Genomic DNA, 16,046 nt, shown 5'->3' with positions numbered 1-16,046 from the left:
GTGGCGTAGCGTGGGGGATGCAGGGGGGCGGCCGCACCGGCCGCAACATCTGGGGGGGGCGCGCTCGCACTCGCAGCTCTCTGCCCCCTGCTAAAATCCACGGGTTAGGGGGCACAAATTACTTGCCTTGCCCCGGGTGCTGACAACCCACGCTACGCCACTGCATGGGGCAAAGGGGTGCTTCCCATAATAAGCAAAGAGGGCATCTTGGGGTCCCCTTAACTTTGGTGCTTTCCCAAACCCCGGGCTTTGAGGGGAGCCAGTGGGTCTCAAACCCTCAGCAAGTTAGGGGCTTCCCCTCCAGGTAAAGACAGACTCCGGCGGACAAAATGGACGAGACCAAGACTGGGCCCCATGGTCAAGAAGGCGGTTTCTGCCCGTGCTGTAGAGGGAAGTGTAATAAACGAAAATCTGCCCTTATTCCCTTATAGGGGACACAAGAGCCCTTACAGAATCCTTTGCAGGTTCTCCATCAGTCGGAGAAAATAACAGAGGCCAACCAGAGAATATTGAAAAGAAAGCAGCTCGTAAGCCTGATCTTAATTGAACTGTTGCAACAGGGTGCTCCCCTCACACGCAGGAGAAGGAGGAGGACCTAGAATCCAGGTGTGCCTGCCCTTATATAGACATTTTAAATTGCCCGCCCTGGAGTCCAAGACCACCCCCATATACATCATACCTACATCACAGAAAGGGCGGTCTACAACAGAAATCTGAGTGCTTTGTTTACCTCCTGTCTGGCAGGTTACCTGTTAATGGTCACTTGATTGGATACCCTGGGGAGCCTGGCCAGTTTTTTGTAATGACAAATACCTAGTTCCTGAGCCAGGTCACAGGCTCACCCTATTCATACACAGACATACCCTTAAGACAGGATTTGTGAAGGAAAAGACAATGGGGAGGCTTTTCCATTTGACGTTGCAGAGAAAACATTTGGTCAGTTTGGGAGTAAAAAATGGTTCCAGGGCTGTTTTCCTGTGCTGCTTCAGACATGCGGTTTATATATTTATGTACGTGTTTGCTTGGTACATTTATGAACATTTATTATATATATACGACCTTAAATTTTTTATTTCAGAAGTGAGGGACCGGTGGGGCTTGTCTCCTATCTAGGAGAAGGAAAATGGGGGTCTCAAATCTCTGCTGCCTTACGGGATATATTTGGGAGACGAAAGGGCTCAGGAGTGAACCGTACACAAATCCAGAGCGAAGTCCCTAAGGCAGGCAGGGCCGTCTTAAGCATATCCGCCGCCGTGGTGCAAAGCTCCCTACGTTTCCCATAATTTTTTAGGGAGGACGGGGCTGCCAGTGGGGCTGGAGGATGTGGGCAGTGGCTAGAGGGCGGCTCCTCCGGCAGGGAAGAGGCAGAGGCTGGACGTGGTGCCTCCCAGCTCAGCTGACCGCTTTGTGCCGCGGTGGCCATGGCAGGCAGAGGCTCCGGGTGCGGCGCTGCTTCAGCGCGGCATGGCAGAGGTGGGCAAGGGCGGTGAGCTGATGCCAGGAGGTGCCACCTCCAGCCTCCGCCTCTTCCCTGGCGCCCCGCGCCACTAGCCTCTATGGGTAAGACGGCCCTGGCGGTTGGATGGCGCTTTGCATGCCTCCTTCCAGCAACTCCTGCAGCCAAGATGGTGCCAAAGGTCTTGTTCTGCTTCCCTTTGGACGCCAGCAAGGCTGGAAGGTGGGTCTTGCCCTCTGGGCATCCCAGGACCTCCAGACACACTGACCAGGCTTGGGCCCCGGGGAGGTCATTTCTGTGCCGCTCACGCAGCGGTTTGACTTCACCCCAAAAAGCACGCTTGTCTCTCGATACAGACGGCAGTCAACAATGCTGAACTAGGTAGGCCATGTTGGTCTGACTCTGTATACAAGGCAGCTTCTGACATTTTGACGTGTGTCTTTCAGCGGCGAGAGTGGTGCAGGGAAGACGGTGGCCGCCAAATACATCATGGGGTACATTTCCAAAGTTTCCGGAGGTGGCGAAAAGGTGCAGGTAGGTCATTTCGCCCTTTGACCCTATCCGAATTCTGTGTTTTGTTTCAGTTCTGAAGTCTTGCTTCCTGTCCCATGGGCTAGGTCTGGGCTCCACATCTGGCTGGATGACAAACTGATTTGGGCCGATTTAGGATCTGGCTGTGGGTTGAGTCAGGTTCAAAGCAGCCTTAGATCACCCCTGCTGAAGTCCGGCCGTCTCCGGAGCAATCTGGGGCTCTTAGATGGGTCAGAGGGGCTGCCAGGTCTTCCTTCACTTGCGTGCTCTCTGCAGGGAAGCTGCTGGGGATGCGGTGCCCTGCAGGATCGAACCCTCTGCTCACCAGCTGGCAAGGTTAATGAAACACGAATAAATAATAAAACCTGAACTGAACATTCGCCTTGCCCCTGAATTGGTACAGGTCAGGTTGGGGGTTCCCCAGGTCAGGATCCTGGGTTGAATTCAGAGTTATTTACTCTGCAAAAGGAGGGGGAAACTAGATTCAGGAATGCTGTGAGGGTTTAGGACATCTCAGTTCCATTTTGCCTTGCTCTCTCGTGCTCAGTTCCACTGATGTTGGTTTCTCTTCCTTCCAGCACATTAAAGATATCATTCTCCAGTCCAACCCGCTGCTGGAAGCATTTGGCAATGCCAAGACTGTCCGGAACAACAACTCCAGTCGATTCGTAAGTCTCTGCGGGGTCGTTGTTTGGGGAGCGAAGACTTGGAGCCTCCAGCTTTGGTTGCTGCTGCTGCCAATAGGGCAAGATGGGGGACCTCAAAGCAGGGGGCCAAACGCAGCCAAAATACATGCTGGGGGGGGGGGTTTAGTTGAGATTCCTACACTGAAAAACCTGCTGTGGGTTGTCTCCTGCTAAGTTCTACTCAGAGAGCACTTGAAACAAATGGGCCTTGGTGACTCATGCCCATTGGTTTCAGTGGGGCTACTCTGAGTAGGGCGAACATTCAGCACGAGCCTGTGTCTCCGTCTCGCCCTGCCAGGGGAAGTACTTTGAGATCCAGTTCAGTCGTGGAGGGGAGCCCGATGGAGGGAAGATCTCCAACTTCCTGCTGGAAAAATCCCGTGTGGTGAGCCAGAACGAAAGCGAGAGGAACTTCCATATCTATTACCAGGTAGGAGCTGACGAAGCAGGACTGGGTCTACATGTGTATCTGCCTAAGAAGCACATCTAATGTATTGTTGCTTGCTTGCCTGCCTGCCTGCTGTTCTGCAACCATGCTGGAGTGGCCATGGCCACCTACTGGTGGCTAGGTGAAGTACAGCGTGGTGACAGCCTTGCAATTTTATTGTAAGGTAAGAAATTAAATAAAAAAATTCCTTCCAGTAGCACCTTAGAGACCAACTATTTTGTTATTGGTATGAGCTTTTGTGTGCATGCACACTTCTTCAGATACCACAGGAAAGCTCATACCAATAACAAACTTAGTTGGTCTCTAAGGTGCTACTGGAAGGAATTATTTTCTTTTGTTTCGACTACGGCAGACCAACACGGCTACCTACCTGTAACTAGTGAGAAATTAAAGAAAAGTTCTTGTGCAAGGAGGCACGGGGATGAGCTCACAACATGCACCACTGTGCACTGACTGTCCGGCCAGAAGTAGGCATGGTCAGGCACTTTTCCAAGCCCAAGATCTGTTAAAAGTGCAACTTCCAAACCTTGAGCATTATACCATCCCTGCTGCCAGTCCATGCACAAAGAATATTGCCTCTTCCATACATTCTCTCACCGCAGAAATCTTCAGTAGTCCTGCCATCTGTGTTTGTGTTGCATATTTTTTCTCCCCCACGTGTCTCGTTTTTCAGCTCATCGAGGGAGCCTCCCAAGACCAGAAGCACAATTTGGGGATCATGAGCCCAGATTACTACTACTACCTGTCCCAGTCAGAAACGTACAAAGTGGACGGAACGGACGACCGGAGCGAATTCCACGAGACAATGGTGCGGTCATATTTTTCCCTTCACATCCCGAATCATCAAAACCCTGCCATTTATTAATTTCCACGGTCTAGGGGTCCCCCATTCCCAAATCTGTAACACCCTTATATGCTCTCCCTGCCTCTCTATCAGCTCCAATGGGCACTGGCTGTTGGGGACGCAGGTGGTGCTGTGGGTTAAACCACAGAGCCTAGGACTTGCCGATCAGAAGGTCGGTGGTTCGAATCCCCGCGGCGAGGGAGCTCCCGTTGCTCGGTCCCTGCTCCTGCCAACCTAGCAGTTCGAAAGCACGTCAAAGTGCAAGTAGATAAAGAGGTACCGCTCCGGCGGGAAGGTAAACGGCGTTTCCATGTGCTGCTCTGGTTCACCAGAAGCGGCTTAGTCATGCTGGCCACATGACCCGGAAGCTGTACGCCGGCTCCCTTGGCCAATAAAGCAAGATGAGTGCTGCAACCCCAGAGTCGGCCACGACTGGGCCTAATGGTCAGGGGTCCCTTTACCTTTTTAACCACTGGCTGTTATTCGCAGTCAGCTGTAAGATGGACTTCCTCCCTCTCTCTCTCTCTCTCTCTCTCTCTCTCTCTCTCTCCCTCCCTCCCTCCCTCTCTCTCTCTCTCTCTTTCCTGGGCTTCCCCACACCACCCCAGAACGCCATGGACGTCATCGGGATCTCTGGCCAAGACAAGCAGCTCATCCTACAGATCACAGCCGGCATCCTTCACCTCGGCAACATTGGATTCCAGGAGCAGGGCAACTACGCCCAGGTGGAGAGCCCAGATTGTGAGTTGCTTGCCAACCTGCATTGCAGGGGGGCTGGACTAGATGGCCCTTGGAGGTCCCCTCCAATGCCACAGTTCTATGACCCTATGAAATATTGCTCCAAATTAAGCAGTGCAAAAGGGCTGGGGAACCTCAGGCCCAGAGGGGGAGAAAACATGGCCTTTCGGGACTCTGTGGCCACGCCCCTTTTATCTAAACCACGCCCCTTTTATCTAAACCACGCCCCTCGCCAACGCCCTGCTTCACAGCTGGAGAGTAGTGTGTGTGTGTGTGTGTGTGTGTGTGTGTGTGTGTGTGTGTGTGTAAGAAAATAGCCCTAGCCTCGGAGAGAGCAGGATGTGTTTTTCCCATGCAAAGTGACCTTCAAGAGGTATCAGAGATAAATGTTTTAAAATTGATTAATGATTACCACGGCTAGAAGATGATTAGGACAGCAGGGGTTAGCAAACTTTTTCAGCAGGGGGCCGGTCCACTGTCCCTCAGACCTTGTGGGGGGCCGGACTATATTTTGAGGGGGGGAAATATGAACGAATTCCTATGCCCCACAAATAACCCAGAGATGCATTTTAAATAAAAGGACACATTCTGCTCATGTAAAAACACACTGTCCGCAGGCCGGATTTAGAAGGTGAGTGGGCCGGATCCGGCCCCTGGGCTTTAGTTTGCCTATCCATGTCTTAGAGCAAAATATACAATCGTATGACCCCCCAAAAAAGACCATAAAACCTTCATTCCCTCCTCCCTTTAATCACAGATATGAGGCATTCTTAAGACATAACTGGAATTTTAATTACATAAAAATCAGGAACCGGGACGGCTTCTGTAAAGCTGGGAGTGTCCCACGAGCCCCGGTGGCTGCTTACCTGTGTCTTGCGAACGGCAGGGGCTGCTTAAAAGGGCTGCTGCTGCTGCTGGCACCATCAAAGCCCAGCCCCCTTCCTCCTCTAGGCAGGGCAGGGAAAAGCCGGGAGGAGGGAGGGAGGGAAGAAGCACCGCCATGGGAGGGAGACGGAGGGAGAGGGAAAGAACGCACGCGCTGGTGATCCAAATGGCGATTCCTGGACCGTCTGTGGGTCGAATCCAGAAGGCCATTGGGCCTGATCTGGCCCGAAGGTTTTAGTTTGCCTACCCATGGGTTAGGCTGAGGGAAAATGGCAACTGGCCCCCATGTTCATCAGGCAACCTTTGTGGCCCAGGAAGGGTGTGCGAACCGATGTGAAGATCATTCCCTAGCCCTGAAATTCAGGGTTATGCAGTGGCCGTGAGTTCCACAGGCCTCTCCAGAGATGCTCAACTGCCTCTCCCTCCCAACCCCAGTGCTGGCCTTTCCTGCCTACCTCCTGGGGATCGACAAGAACCGGCTGAACGACAAGCTGACCAGCCGGAAAATGGACAGCAAATGGGGGAACCGGAAGGAGTCCATCAACGTGACCCTCAACGTCGAGCAAGCTTCCTACACCCGCGACGCCCTGGCCAAGGGGCTGTACTCCCGAGTCTTTGACTTCCTTGTGGAGGTGAGGGCTGGCCTCATCCTGGTCCAGGGTGTTAGGGGAGGCTGGGGCCACTGGGGCAACAGGGAGTCTTGTCTATCGCTTCCAACTCTGTGGTTCTTTGGATCCCAAAAGTGTTGGGACAAGATGGCAGCCCCTTCATAGCTTCCAACTGGATGGTTGTTGTTGTTGTTGTTGTTATTATTATTATTATTATTATTATTATTATAAAAGTATTATATTAATTTTTTATTTGTACCCCACCCATCTGGCTGAGTTTCCCCAGCCACTCTGGGCGGCTTCCAACAAAGGTTAAAAATGCATTAAAATGTCACACATTAAAAACTTCCCTGAACAGGGCTGCCTTCAGATGTCTTCTAAATGTCAGGCAGTTGTTGTTCTCTTTGACATCTGGTGGGAGGGCGTTCCACAGGACAGACGCCACCACCGAGAAGGCCCTCTGCCTGGTTCCCTGTAACTTGGCTTCTCGCAATGAGGGAACTGCCAGAAGGCCCTCGGAGATGGACCTCAGTGTCCAGGCAGAACGATGGGGGTGGAGACGCTCTTTCAGGGATACTGGGTCTTTGAGGCCATTTAGGTCTTTAAAGGTCAACACCAGCACTTTGAATTGTGCTTGGAAATGTACTGGGAGCCAGTGTAGGTCTTTCAAGACCGGTGTTATGTGGTCTCGGCGGCCACTCCCAGTCCCCAGTCTGGCTGCTGCATTCTGGATTACTTGTAGTTTCCGGGTCACCTCCCAAGGTAGCCCCACATAGAGCACATTGTAGTAGTCCAAGCGGGAGATAACCAGAGCATGCACCACTCTGGTGAGACAGTCTGTGGGCAGGGATGGTCTCAGCCTGCGTACCAGATGGAGCTGGTAGACAGCCATCCTGGACACAGAACTGACCTGTGCCTCCATGGACAGCTGTGAGTCCAAAATGACCCCCAGGCTGCGCACCTGGTCCTTCAGGGGCACAGTTGCCCCATTCAGGACGAGGGAGTCCTCCACACCTGCCCACCCCCTGTCCCCCAAGAACAGCACTTCTGTCTTGTCAGAATTGAACCTCAATTCATTAGCCGCCATAATCAAATATGGAAGGGTGAGACTGGTCTGCTTCCCTCTTCTGACTCTATGGTACCTTGGAAAGCAAATATGGAAGTGTGAGAGTGGGCCATTCATCACTTCCAGTTCTGTGGTTCTTTCAAAATCATTAATGGAAGGATGAAACTTGTTTGGAGAGCAGCCTGTTTCTTTCTTCCAACTCTGTGGTTCTTTGAACACCAAATATGGAAGGGAGGAATAGCCTGAGAGTGTTGGAACAAGATGGCGGCCCATTTCTTCCTTCCAGCTGTATGATCCTTTAAAATCCGAACATAGAAAGACGAGAGCCGCCTGTTCGTCGCTTCCAGCTCCATGGTTCTTTGAAATAGAGGAGTGGGGGGACTATTCGGCAGGATCCACCATTGGTCCTACACGAGACCCCTTGAAATCCATGGAAAGGGTTTACTTGGGCACATTAAGTCCAATGGGTTTACTCTGAGTGGAACTTAGCTGGAAGCAACCCTTTGCCTTTAGGATTAGCGGGCTGGGCAAGATGGCAGCCTGCTTTGCTGCCTGTTCCTCAGTTGTCCGCTCTGCATTTGTACAACCTTCTTGTCCTCCTTCCGCCATGTTTGGATGGTAACCAATCCTCTCTCCTTTGCCTCAAGTCCATCAACAGAGCCATTCAGAAGCCTCACGAAGAGTACAGCGTTGGCGTTCTGGACATTTATGGGTTTGAAATATTCCAGGTAGGTGTCTTTGTTCAGAGCAGCCCCTGTCAAGGCCCTGCTCCACACCTCCTTGAGCCTTTTCACGCGGCTGGAAATGGGTCCTTGAACTCCGATAATGCCTTGCTGGGGTGAAGGGTCAAGGGTGGTGTCTCTGTAGGGGGGTGCAGGAGAGACATTTGCATGCCCTGCCCCGCCCACTTTGACCTCTGGCCCCGCCCACCACTGCCTTGTGGCCCCCGGAATCTTCTCCCAAGGGGAACACGGATCTCACTTTGAAAAACCACCCCAGGTTTAGAAGATAGGTGCGGGGGTTTAATTCTCTTGCCGTCTCCAAAAATCACAATACACTGATTGCCACAGTTTGTGACCTGAACTAGGCATGTCTCTGTTCCCTGTGATATTATTAATAATAATAATAATAATAATAATTTATATCCCGCCCTCCGCAGCCAAAGCAGGGCTCAGAGCGGCTAACAACAATAAAAGTAACACAGCATTCTAAAATCAATTCATTTTAAAATCAATTCAAATCAAATTAATGGCAACCATTGGGCCAGAGTTCTGCGAGGATTACCAAAGGAGGGGTCAGACTCTGCCTCGGCCAAAGGCCTGGTGGAACAGCTCTGTCTTGCAGGCCCTGCGGAAAGATGTCAAGTCCCGCAGGGCCCTAGTCTCTTGGGACAGAGCGTTCCACCAGATCGGGGCCACAGCCGAAAAAGCCCTGGCTCTGGTTGAGGCCAGCCTAACCTCCCTGTGGCCCGGGACCTCCAAAGTGTTTTTGTTTGAAGATCGTAGGGTCCTCTGTGGGACATACCAGGAGAGGCGGCCCTGTAGGTACAAGGGTCCTAGGCCGTATAGGGCTTTAAAGGTTAAAACCAGCACCTTAAACCTGATCCTGTACCCCACCGTGAGCCAGTGCAGCTGGTATAGCACCGAGTGAATGTGATCCCGCGGCAAGAACCCCGTAAGGAGCCTCGCCACGGCATTCTGCACCCGCTGGAGTTTCTGAGTCAGTCTCAAGGGCAGCCCCACATAGAGCGAGTTACAATAATCCAGTCTGGAGGTGACCGTCGCATGGATTACAGTGGCTAGGTCAGGGCGAGAGGAGTAATGCCTTTTAATCTCTCTCATCCCATCAGAGAAATGGCTTTGAGCAATTCTGCATCAACTTTGTGAATGAAAAGCTGCAGCAGATCTTCATTGAGCTGACCCTGAAAGCAGAGCAGGTGAGGTCTACGCCAGGGTTCAGAAGGGCGAATGCAACGCTCCAGACCACTTTATACACAGAGCCTAGGACTTGCCGATCAGAAGGTCGGTGGTTCGAATCCCCTTGACTGGGTGAGCTCTCGTTGCTCGGTCCCTGCTCCTGCCAACCTAGCAGTTCGAAAGCACGTCAAAGTGCAAGTAGATCAATAGGTACCACTCCGGTGGGAAGGTAAACGGCGTTTCCGTGCGCTGCTCTGGTTCGCCAGAAGCGGCTTAGTCATGCTGGCCACATGACCCGGAAGCTGTACGCCGGCTCCCTCGGCCAGTAAAGCAAGATGAGCGCTGCAACCCCAGAGTCGGCCACGACTGGACCTAAAGGTCAGGGGCCCCTTTACCTTTACTCTTCCCTTGCATTTTCTTCTGGCTCTTCCCACCTGCAATAGACAAGTCATTAAACATTTAAACGCCTTTAACCGGTTTGTTGCTGATATCTATGCATGCCACCTTGAATGTATTTTAATATAGAAATACAGAGTCTAAATGAAATGCATAAACATACCCTGCTGGCTTGCCTGCCCAATATTCTGCTGTAATGCTGGAGCTACTGCAGCCATCAACTGCAGAGTGATGACAGCCTTACAACTATATTATATAGCAAGAAACAAAAAAAAACAGAGTTTGGAAAGGCTTTCCTCCCCCATCCCCTTTAAAGGTGAAAAGAGGGGGTTTTCTAAAAACAAAATCAACAAGTGTGCCCATCCCACACATCAATCAGGGTGACATCAAGAGTTAACTCCTCAATTCTTGATATATTATGGTTTCTTTAAAAATAAAAAACCTCGCATTTCCAGCTCGTTCTCTTTGCCTTAGGAAGAGTATGTGCAGGAAGGGATCAAATGGACCCCAATCGAATATTTCAACAACAAAGTGGTGTGTGACCTCATCGAAAACAAGCTGGTAAGAGAGCCCCCCCCCAAAAAAGTCCCCTTTTACATAAAAATGTGTAAAGGAATGGTTGAGCATAGACTGCTATACCCTGTACATTTAAACCACTTGACTTCCTCCAAAAAAATAATCCTGGGAACTGTAGTTCACCCCTCAGAGAGCTGTGATTCCCAGCACCCTGAACCAACGACATTTCCCGTGGTTCTTTGGCATTCATGGGCTTGCGATGGGTGGTGTGTACACAGCCGTACTCAGAGGAAGCCTGTTCAGACTTAAGGGCATGCGTACCTTAGTTCCATTCGTTTTAACACATCTGCTCTGAGTAGAATTTAATTGGGTGTGACCCAAAATGTGTGCATAGAGTGTCAGGAGTTCAGCCTACACTCGAGTAGGACCCTGGCAGAGACACATGCCCAACTAGCATGTTCCCTCCCTCCTGGTCAATCGTTCGGAAGCTTCAAAAGCTTTCTTCAGCCCGAACATCACAGCGACTAATTCCAACAGACACCGACACACTTAGAGATCCGCAGAGTTTGTGCAGTTGTGTAACAGACCTCAGCAACTCAGCATTTTGGCTAATCTACTTTACATATAAACACACACGGAGCACTGCAACATGGCTCCCTCTCTCTCTAGCATCAGACAGCAAAGAGAAAAAGAACAAAGGACAATAGTCTCACTTCACGGAACACAGGAACACAAACATCCTGTCTCCGTCACTTCCCACTCTGTGGAATGAAAACATACACCGTCATATGATAGACAGCAATCCCATGACTGCAATCATGGAGCAGGAATTCTAACATAGAGAACAGGCAAAACACAAGGAGGTTGGGCGGAACAAGACCTGCGGCTGAATGCCAGCAAGGCTGAAGCAGGACGTAATTAGCCCCCCTCCACTCTTTTCTTCCAACTCCCAGAATCCTCCGGGCATTATGAGCGTCTTGGATGACGTCTGCGCCACTGTGTACGCCAAGGGTGACGGAGCTGACCAGACACTCCTTCAGAAGCTGCAGTCGGCTGTGGGGAACCACGAACATTTCAATGGGTCCAACATGGGATTCATCATCCACCATTATGCTGGCAAGGTCTCTGGAGCTCTGTGGGGCGCTATTCTTATCTACATCAGTGGTTCCCAATTAGCTAATTTGCTATCCTCGTATTATTTTACTTTTAAAGCCCATTTTTAAATAAAACTCTTGTGGATCCTTCCCCCCTTCATTTCATTTCTGCACATGCGGCACCTGCTGGGGATTCTCTGTTTGTGACTCCTGCATTGCAGGGGGTTAGACTGGATGACCCTTGGGGGACCCTCTTCCAACTCTGCCGTCCTAAGATTCCATGGCGCTCGTTTCCAGGTGTCCTACGACGTGAGCGGCTTCTGCGAACGCAACCGGGACGTGCTCTTCACCGACTTGATCGAGTTGATGCAAAGCAGCGAATTGTGAGTTGCCGGGATCCCTGCGGTCGTGCGTTTCCCCGGAAACATCTGGCAGTTAGAAACAGGCTCTGGGAATTTGCTAGATCCAGGATGGGAAACCAGCAACACTTCTGGGAGGTGAAATTCAGTGGCTTCTGGAGGGGCTGCTGGTTCCCCTATCCTCAGCAGAATAAGATTCAGTCCCTGCAGTATGCAAGAGATGGAGAGACACGTCTGTTTAGAAGAGGCACTCAGTTCTGAGCTACATAGAGATTATCTGTTCAGAAGAGGCATTCTCTCCTCAGGTGTGAGTGAGTCCAGGGCAGCTGTTTATCAGCTCCATCTGGTACGCAGGCAGAGACCCTCCCTGCCCGCAGATTGTCTTCCAGAGTGGTACATGCTCTGGTTATCTCCCACTTGGACTACTGCCATGCACTCTATGGGGGACTACCTTTGAAGGTGACCTGGAAACTACAACTGACCCAGAATGCGGCAGCTAGACTGGTGACGGGGAGTGGCCGCTGAGACCGCATAACACCGGTCTTGAAAGACCTACATTGGCTCCCAGTACGTTTCCAGGCACAATTCAAAGTGTTGGTGCTGACCTTTAAAGCCCTAAACGGCCTCCGTCCAGTATACCTGAAGGAGCGTCTCCACCCCCATCATTCTGCCTGGACACTGAGGTCCAGCGCCGAGGGCCTTCTGGCGGTTCCCTCGCTGTGAGAAGCAAAGCTACAGGGAACCAGGCAGAGGGCCTTCTCGGTGGTGGCGCCCGCCCTGTGGAACGCCCTCCCACCAGATGTCAAAAAGACATCTGAAGGCAGCCCTGTTTAGGGAAGCTTTTAATGTTTAATAGGTTATTGTATTTTAGTGTTCTGTTGGAAACTGCCCAGGGTGGCTGGGGAAACCCAGCCAGATGGGTGGGGTATAAATAAATTATTATTATTATTATTATTATTATTATTATTAATATTTAGAATAGTTAATCCCACCACAACCACCTGGGGGCAGTACCACCCACTTTGCGAACCACTGCTCTAACCACTACACCACACTGGCTATGCCCAGGGTCAGCGACAAGCAGGGAGGAGGGGAAGTGGGATGGACAAAAATATTTCAGAATTAACCAGCTGTCCTGAGTTGTGTTGACAACAGGGGACTGTTTTGCCCTGGTGGCATCAAAGTCACTGCAGTTTGAGGAAGGTAGACCCTACCTGGAAAAGGAAGCTCTTCTGGCCATCTATTCAACCTTTAGAGAAGACATCTGAAAGCAGCCCTGCATAGGGAAGCTTTTTAAGGTTTATGGTTTAATTATGTTTTCATATATGTTGGAAGCCACCCAGAGTGGCTGGGGTAGCCCGGCAACAGCTATTATTAGTATTATTGCCGAATCCCTCTGTTTGGTCACTGAAAGGGCAGAGAAAAAGCAGGAGAGGGTACATTGGCTTTGGGGCTATGTGTGTACTCTCACACACTCACCCAGCTTCTGCCTTAAAAATGGAGCATGAAGTTTCTAGACCTCATGAGTCCGCTTGGGAAAGTACATGGCACTGATTGCTAATAATAATAATAATAATAATAATAATAATAATAATAATAATAATACCAACTCCCTTGGTCTGACTGCCTTATCTGCTACCTCAGTTCTCTCTTTCGGGGAACGTGGGGTGGGGTTTATTGGCTTGACATAACCAGGCCCCCAAACGTTTCGCCTCCCAGCGGGTTCATCCGGGGACTCTTCCCAGAAAAACTCGACGCGGATAAGAAAGGGAGACCCACCACAGCGGGATCCAAAATTAAGGTGAGTCTTTGTTTGGCCTGATCCGTTTCATAGCTGAAGCTAGGAAGCATTTGCGTGGGATAAAACTATCCATGTATTATGAAATCCAGAATCGGAGGCAGAAGCGGGAGAGGAGGGAGACCAAGAGGCAGAGAGGAAGTTCGTCTGGTGAAGAGTCACGGATGTCTCCCCCTCCTGCTGCAACCAGCTCCCCTCCCTGCTAGTCTCCCAGAACCAGCAGAGGCATGAAAAGGGCGGAGGAGAGGTTGGCTGCATGAAGGCATAGTCTCCGATTGCTTGGGGAAAGTCCTGGACAGAAGGGGTCTTAGATGGTTGTGGGGACGCAGGGACCTTCAAGACCCACTGAAGAAGAGTTGCTGTGCTCATTAGGCCTGGTGCTGCTGTTCAGATCCTGCTTTTCCTAATAAAGAGTTAACTCCGCTCGCTTCCTGCGATTGACTTCCTGTCATTTGCCCCCTGGGCTGGGTAACACCAAAAAACTTGTGTCTTCTGCTGTCCATCAGGCAATGGCTTTTCCCACCTGCCTTGCTCCACCGTCCAGACCAGGATTTCCCAGGCTTGGGTCTCCAGCTGTTGTTGGACTACGAGTCCCATCATCCCCAGCTAGCAGGACCAGTGGTCAGGGATGATGGGAATTGTAGTCCAACAACAGCTAGCTACCCAAGTTTGGGAATCCTGATCAAGCCCTAGGAGCCTTTCTCAGACTCTGAGAACAGCAAAAGCAGCTGGGAAGAGTGCATTGTGACTTGCGATTATTTTTACTTATTATAGTTTAACTATTATTTCTTGTAATTGACAAGTGTAAACTGTTTAATTATAATCTGCTGATTTAATTTTATTGTTTATTATTGTATTCTAATTGATTATTGAATATAGCTTTATTTGATAAAAGTTTTTTATTTTAAGGGACGTGGGTGGCCCTGTGGGTTAAACCACAGAGCCTAGGGCTTGCCGATCAGAAGGTCGGCGGTTCGAATCCCCGCAACAGGGTGAGCTCCTGTTGTTGGGTCCCTACTCCTGCCCACCTAGCAGTTCAAAAGCATGTCAAAGTGCAAGTAGATAAATAGGTACCACTCCAGTGGGAAGGTAAACGGTGTTTCCGTGCACTGCTCTGGTTCGCCAGAAGCAGCTTAGTCCTCCTGGCCACATGACCTGGAAGCTGTATGCCGGTTCCCTCGGCCAGTAAAGCAAGATGAGTGCCACAACCCAGAGTCGTCCACAACTGGACTTAACAGTCAGGGGTCTCTTTACCTTTACCTGTTTATTTTAAACTTATTGTGGCTTTATTTGTATTGGATCAAATTGTTATGGTGAATGTTTGATGTTTTATGATGTTTTTATATGTGTGACTGGGGCAACCCTGCCAGACGGGCTGGGTATAAATATTATTATTATTATTATTATTATTATTATTATTATTATTATTATTTCCCTAAAGAGGCAGGCCAATGATCTCGTGAACACCTTGATGAAGTGCACCCCCCACTACATCCGCTGCATCAAACCCAACGAGACCAAGAGACCAAGAGACTGGGAGGAGAGCAGGTAAGAAAGGATGGCGGGAGACCCAGATCTGACAACTGAGAACTGAGAACATGAGGAGAGTCCTGCCTGGGTCAGGCCAATTGCCCATCCGTTCCAGCATCCTCTTCTCACAGTGGCCAACTGTGGGAAACCCCCAAGCAGAATTCGAACACAAGAGCAGCTCTCCCCTCCTGCGGTTTCCAGCAACTGGTTTCAGAGGTATCGCTGCAGAGGGCCTTCTCAGTAGTGGTGCCTGCCCTGTGGAACACTCTCGCATCAGATGTCAAAGAGATAAACATCACCATCAATCTTTATTATGGTCCAGAGACCCAACAAAACATTACAAATTAATACAGAGTTCATACAGTCTACCTCCAGGTTAATCAAGCACTTTGTTTGGAATATAGGGCTCATTTATTATTGCAACGTCTGATAAAAACTTTGCCACTGCCAATGTTCTGGCTTTTGTCCGGTCTTCCAGTAGGAGCCTGACATAGTGAGCCTCTGACTTTCCCGGGAAAGGCACCAGCAAGGGTAGTATCAGTTCAGCCCTGGCTTGCTCATACTTCGCACAATGCAACAAAATATGTTTTATGGAATCGATGTCTTGAGCACAGGAGCAAAGTCTGTCCTGGTAGGGAACTCCTCTCAACCTACCATCCAGCACTGCAGAAGGAAAGACGTTTAGTCTGGCTTTGGTGAAAAGCCTTCGATAGTTAGGTACTGTCAGGTTTTTGATCATAGAATCATAGAGTTGGAAGAGACCACAAGGGCCATCGAGTCCAACCCCCTGCCAAGCAGGAAACACCACCAGAGCACTCCTGACATATGATTGTCAAGCCTCTGCTTAAAGACCTCCAAAGTAGGAGACTCCACCACACTCCTTGGCAGCAAATGCCACTGTCAAACAGCTCTTACTGTCAGGAAGTTCTTCCGAATGTTTAGGTGGAATCTTCTTTCTTGTAGTTTGGATCCATTGCTCCGTGTCCGCTTCTCTGGAGCAGCAGAAAACAACCTTTCTCCCTCCTCTATGTGACATCCTTTTATATATTTGAACATGGCTATCATGTCACCCCTTAACCTCCTCTTCTCCAGGCTAAACATGCCCAGCTCCCTTAGCCGTTCCTCATAAGGCATCGTTTCCAGGCCTTTGACCATTTTGGTTGCCCTCCTCTGGA

At 50.3% G+C, this 16,046-nt stretch overlaps 1 protein-coding gene across 1 annotated transcript in view; it reads left to right on the top strand.

Annotated features, from left to right (window-relative positions):
• The window catches only part of MYO1F (myosin IF), a 56,921-nt gene that overhangs the window by 22,674 nt on the left and 18,201 nt on the right, over positions 1–16,046 (top strand). Inside the window, exons 5-17 of the mRNA XM_083483664.1 lie at positions 1,903–1,990; positions 2,566–2,655; positions 2,972–3,103; positions 3,795–3,929; positions 4,574–4,706; positions 6,024–6,220; positions 7,910–7,990; positions 9,112–9,198; positions 10,049–10,135; positions 11,044–11,211; positions 11,482–11,567; positions 13,263–13,344; positions 14,783–14,889. Of these exons, the coding sequence (XP_083339790.1) occupies positions 1,903–1,990; positions 2,566–2,655; positions 2,972–3,103; positions 3,795–3,929; positions 4,574–4,706; positions 6,024–6,220; positions 7,910–7,990; positions 9,112–9,198; positions 10,049–10,135; positions 11,044–11,211; positions 11,482–11,567; positions 13,263–13,344; positions 14,783–14,889 (1,473 nt within the window). The remainder of the gene's footprint in view (positions 1–1,902; positions 1,991–2,565; positions 2,656–2,971; positions 3,104–3,794; positions 3,930–4,573; positions 4,707–6,023; positions 6,221–7,909; positions 7,991–9,111; positions 9,199–10,048; positions 10,136–11,043; positions 11,212–11,481; positions 11,568–13,262; positions 13,345–14,782; positions 14,890–16,046) is intronic.

The sequence above is a fragment of the Podarcis liolepis genome, assembly GCF_965112155.1.
Source record: "Podarcis liolepis genome assembly, chromosome: 18".
Classification (NCBI taxonomy): Eukaryota; Metazoa; Chordata; class Lepidosauria; order Squamata; family Lacertidae; genus Podarcis; species Podarcis liolepis.
The sequence above is the reverse complement of the archived record's forward strand: the minus strand, read 5'-3'. Positions and strand labels throughout refer to the sequence as shown.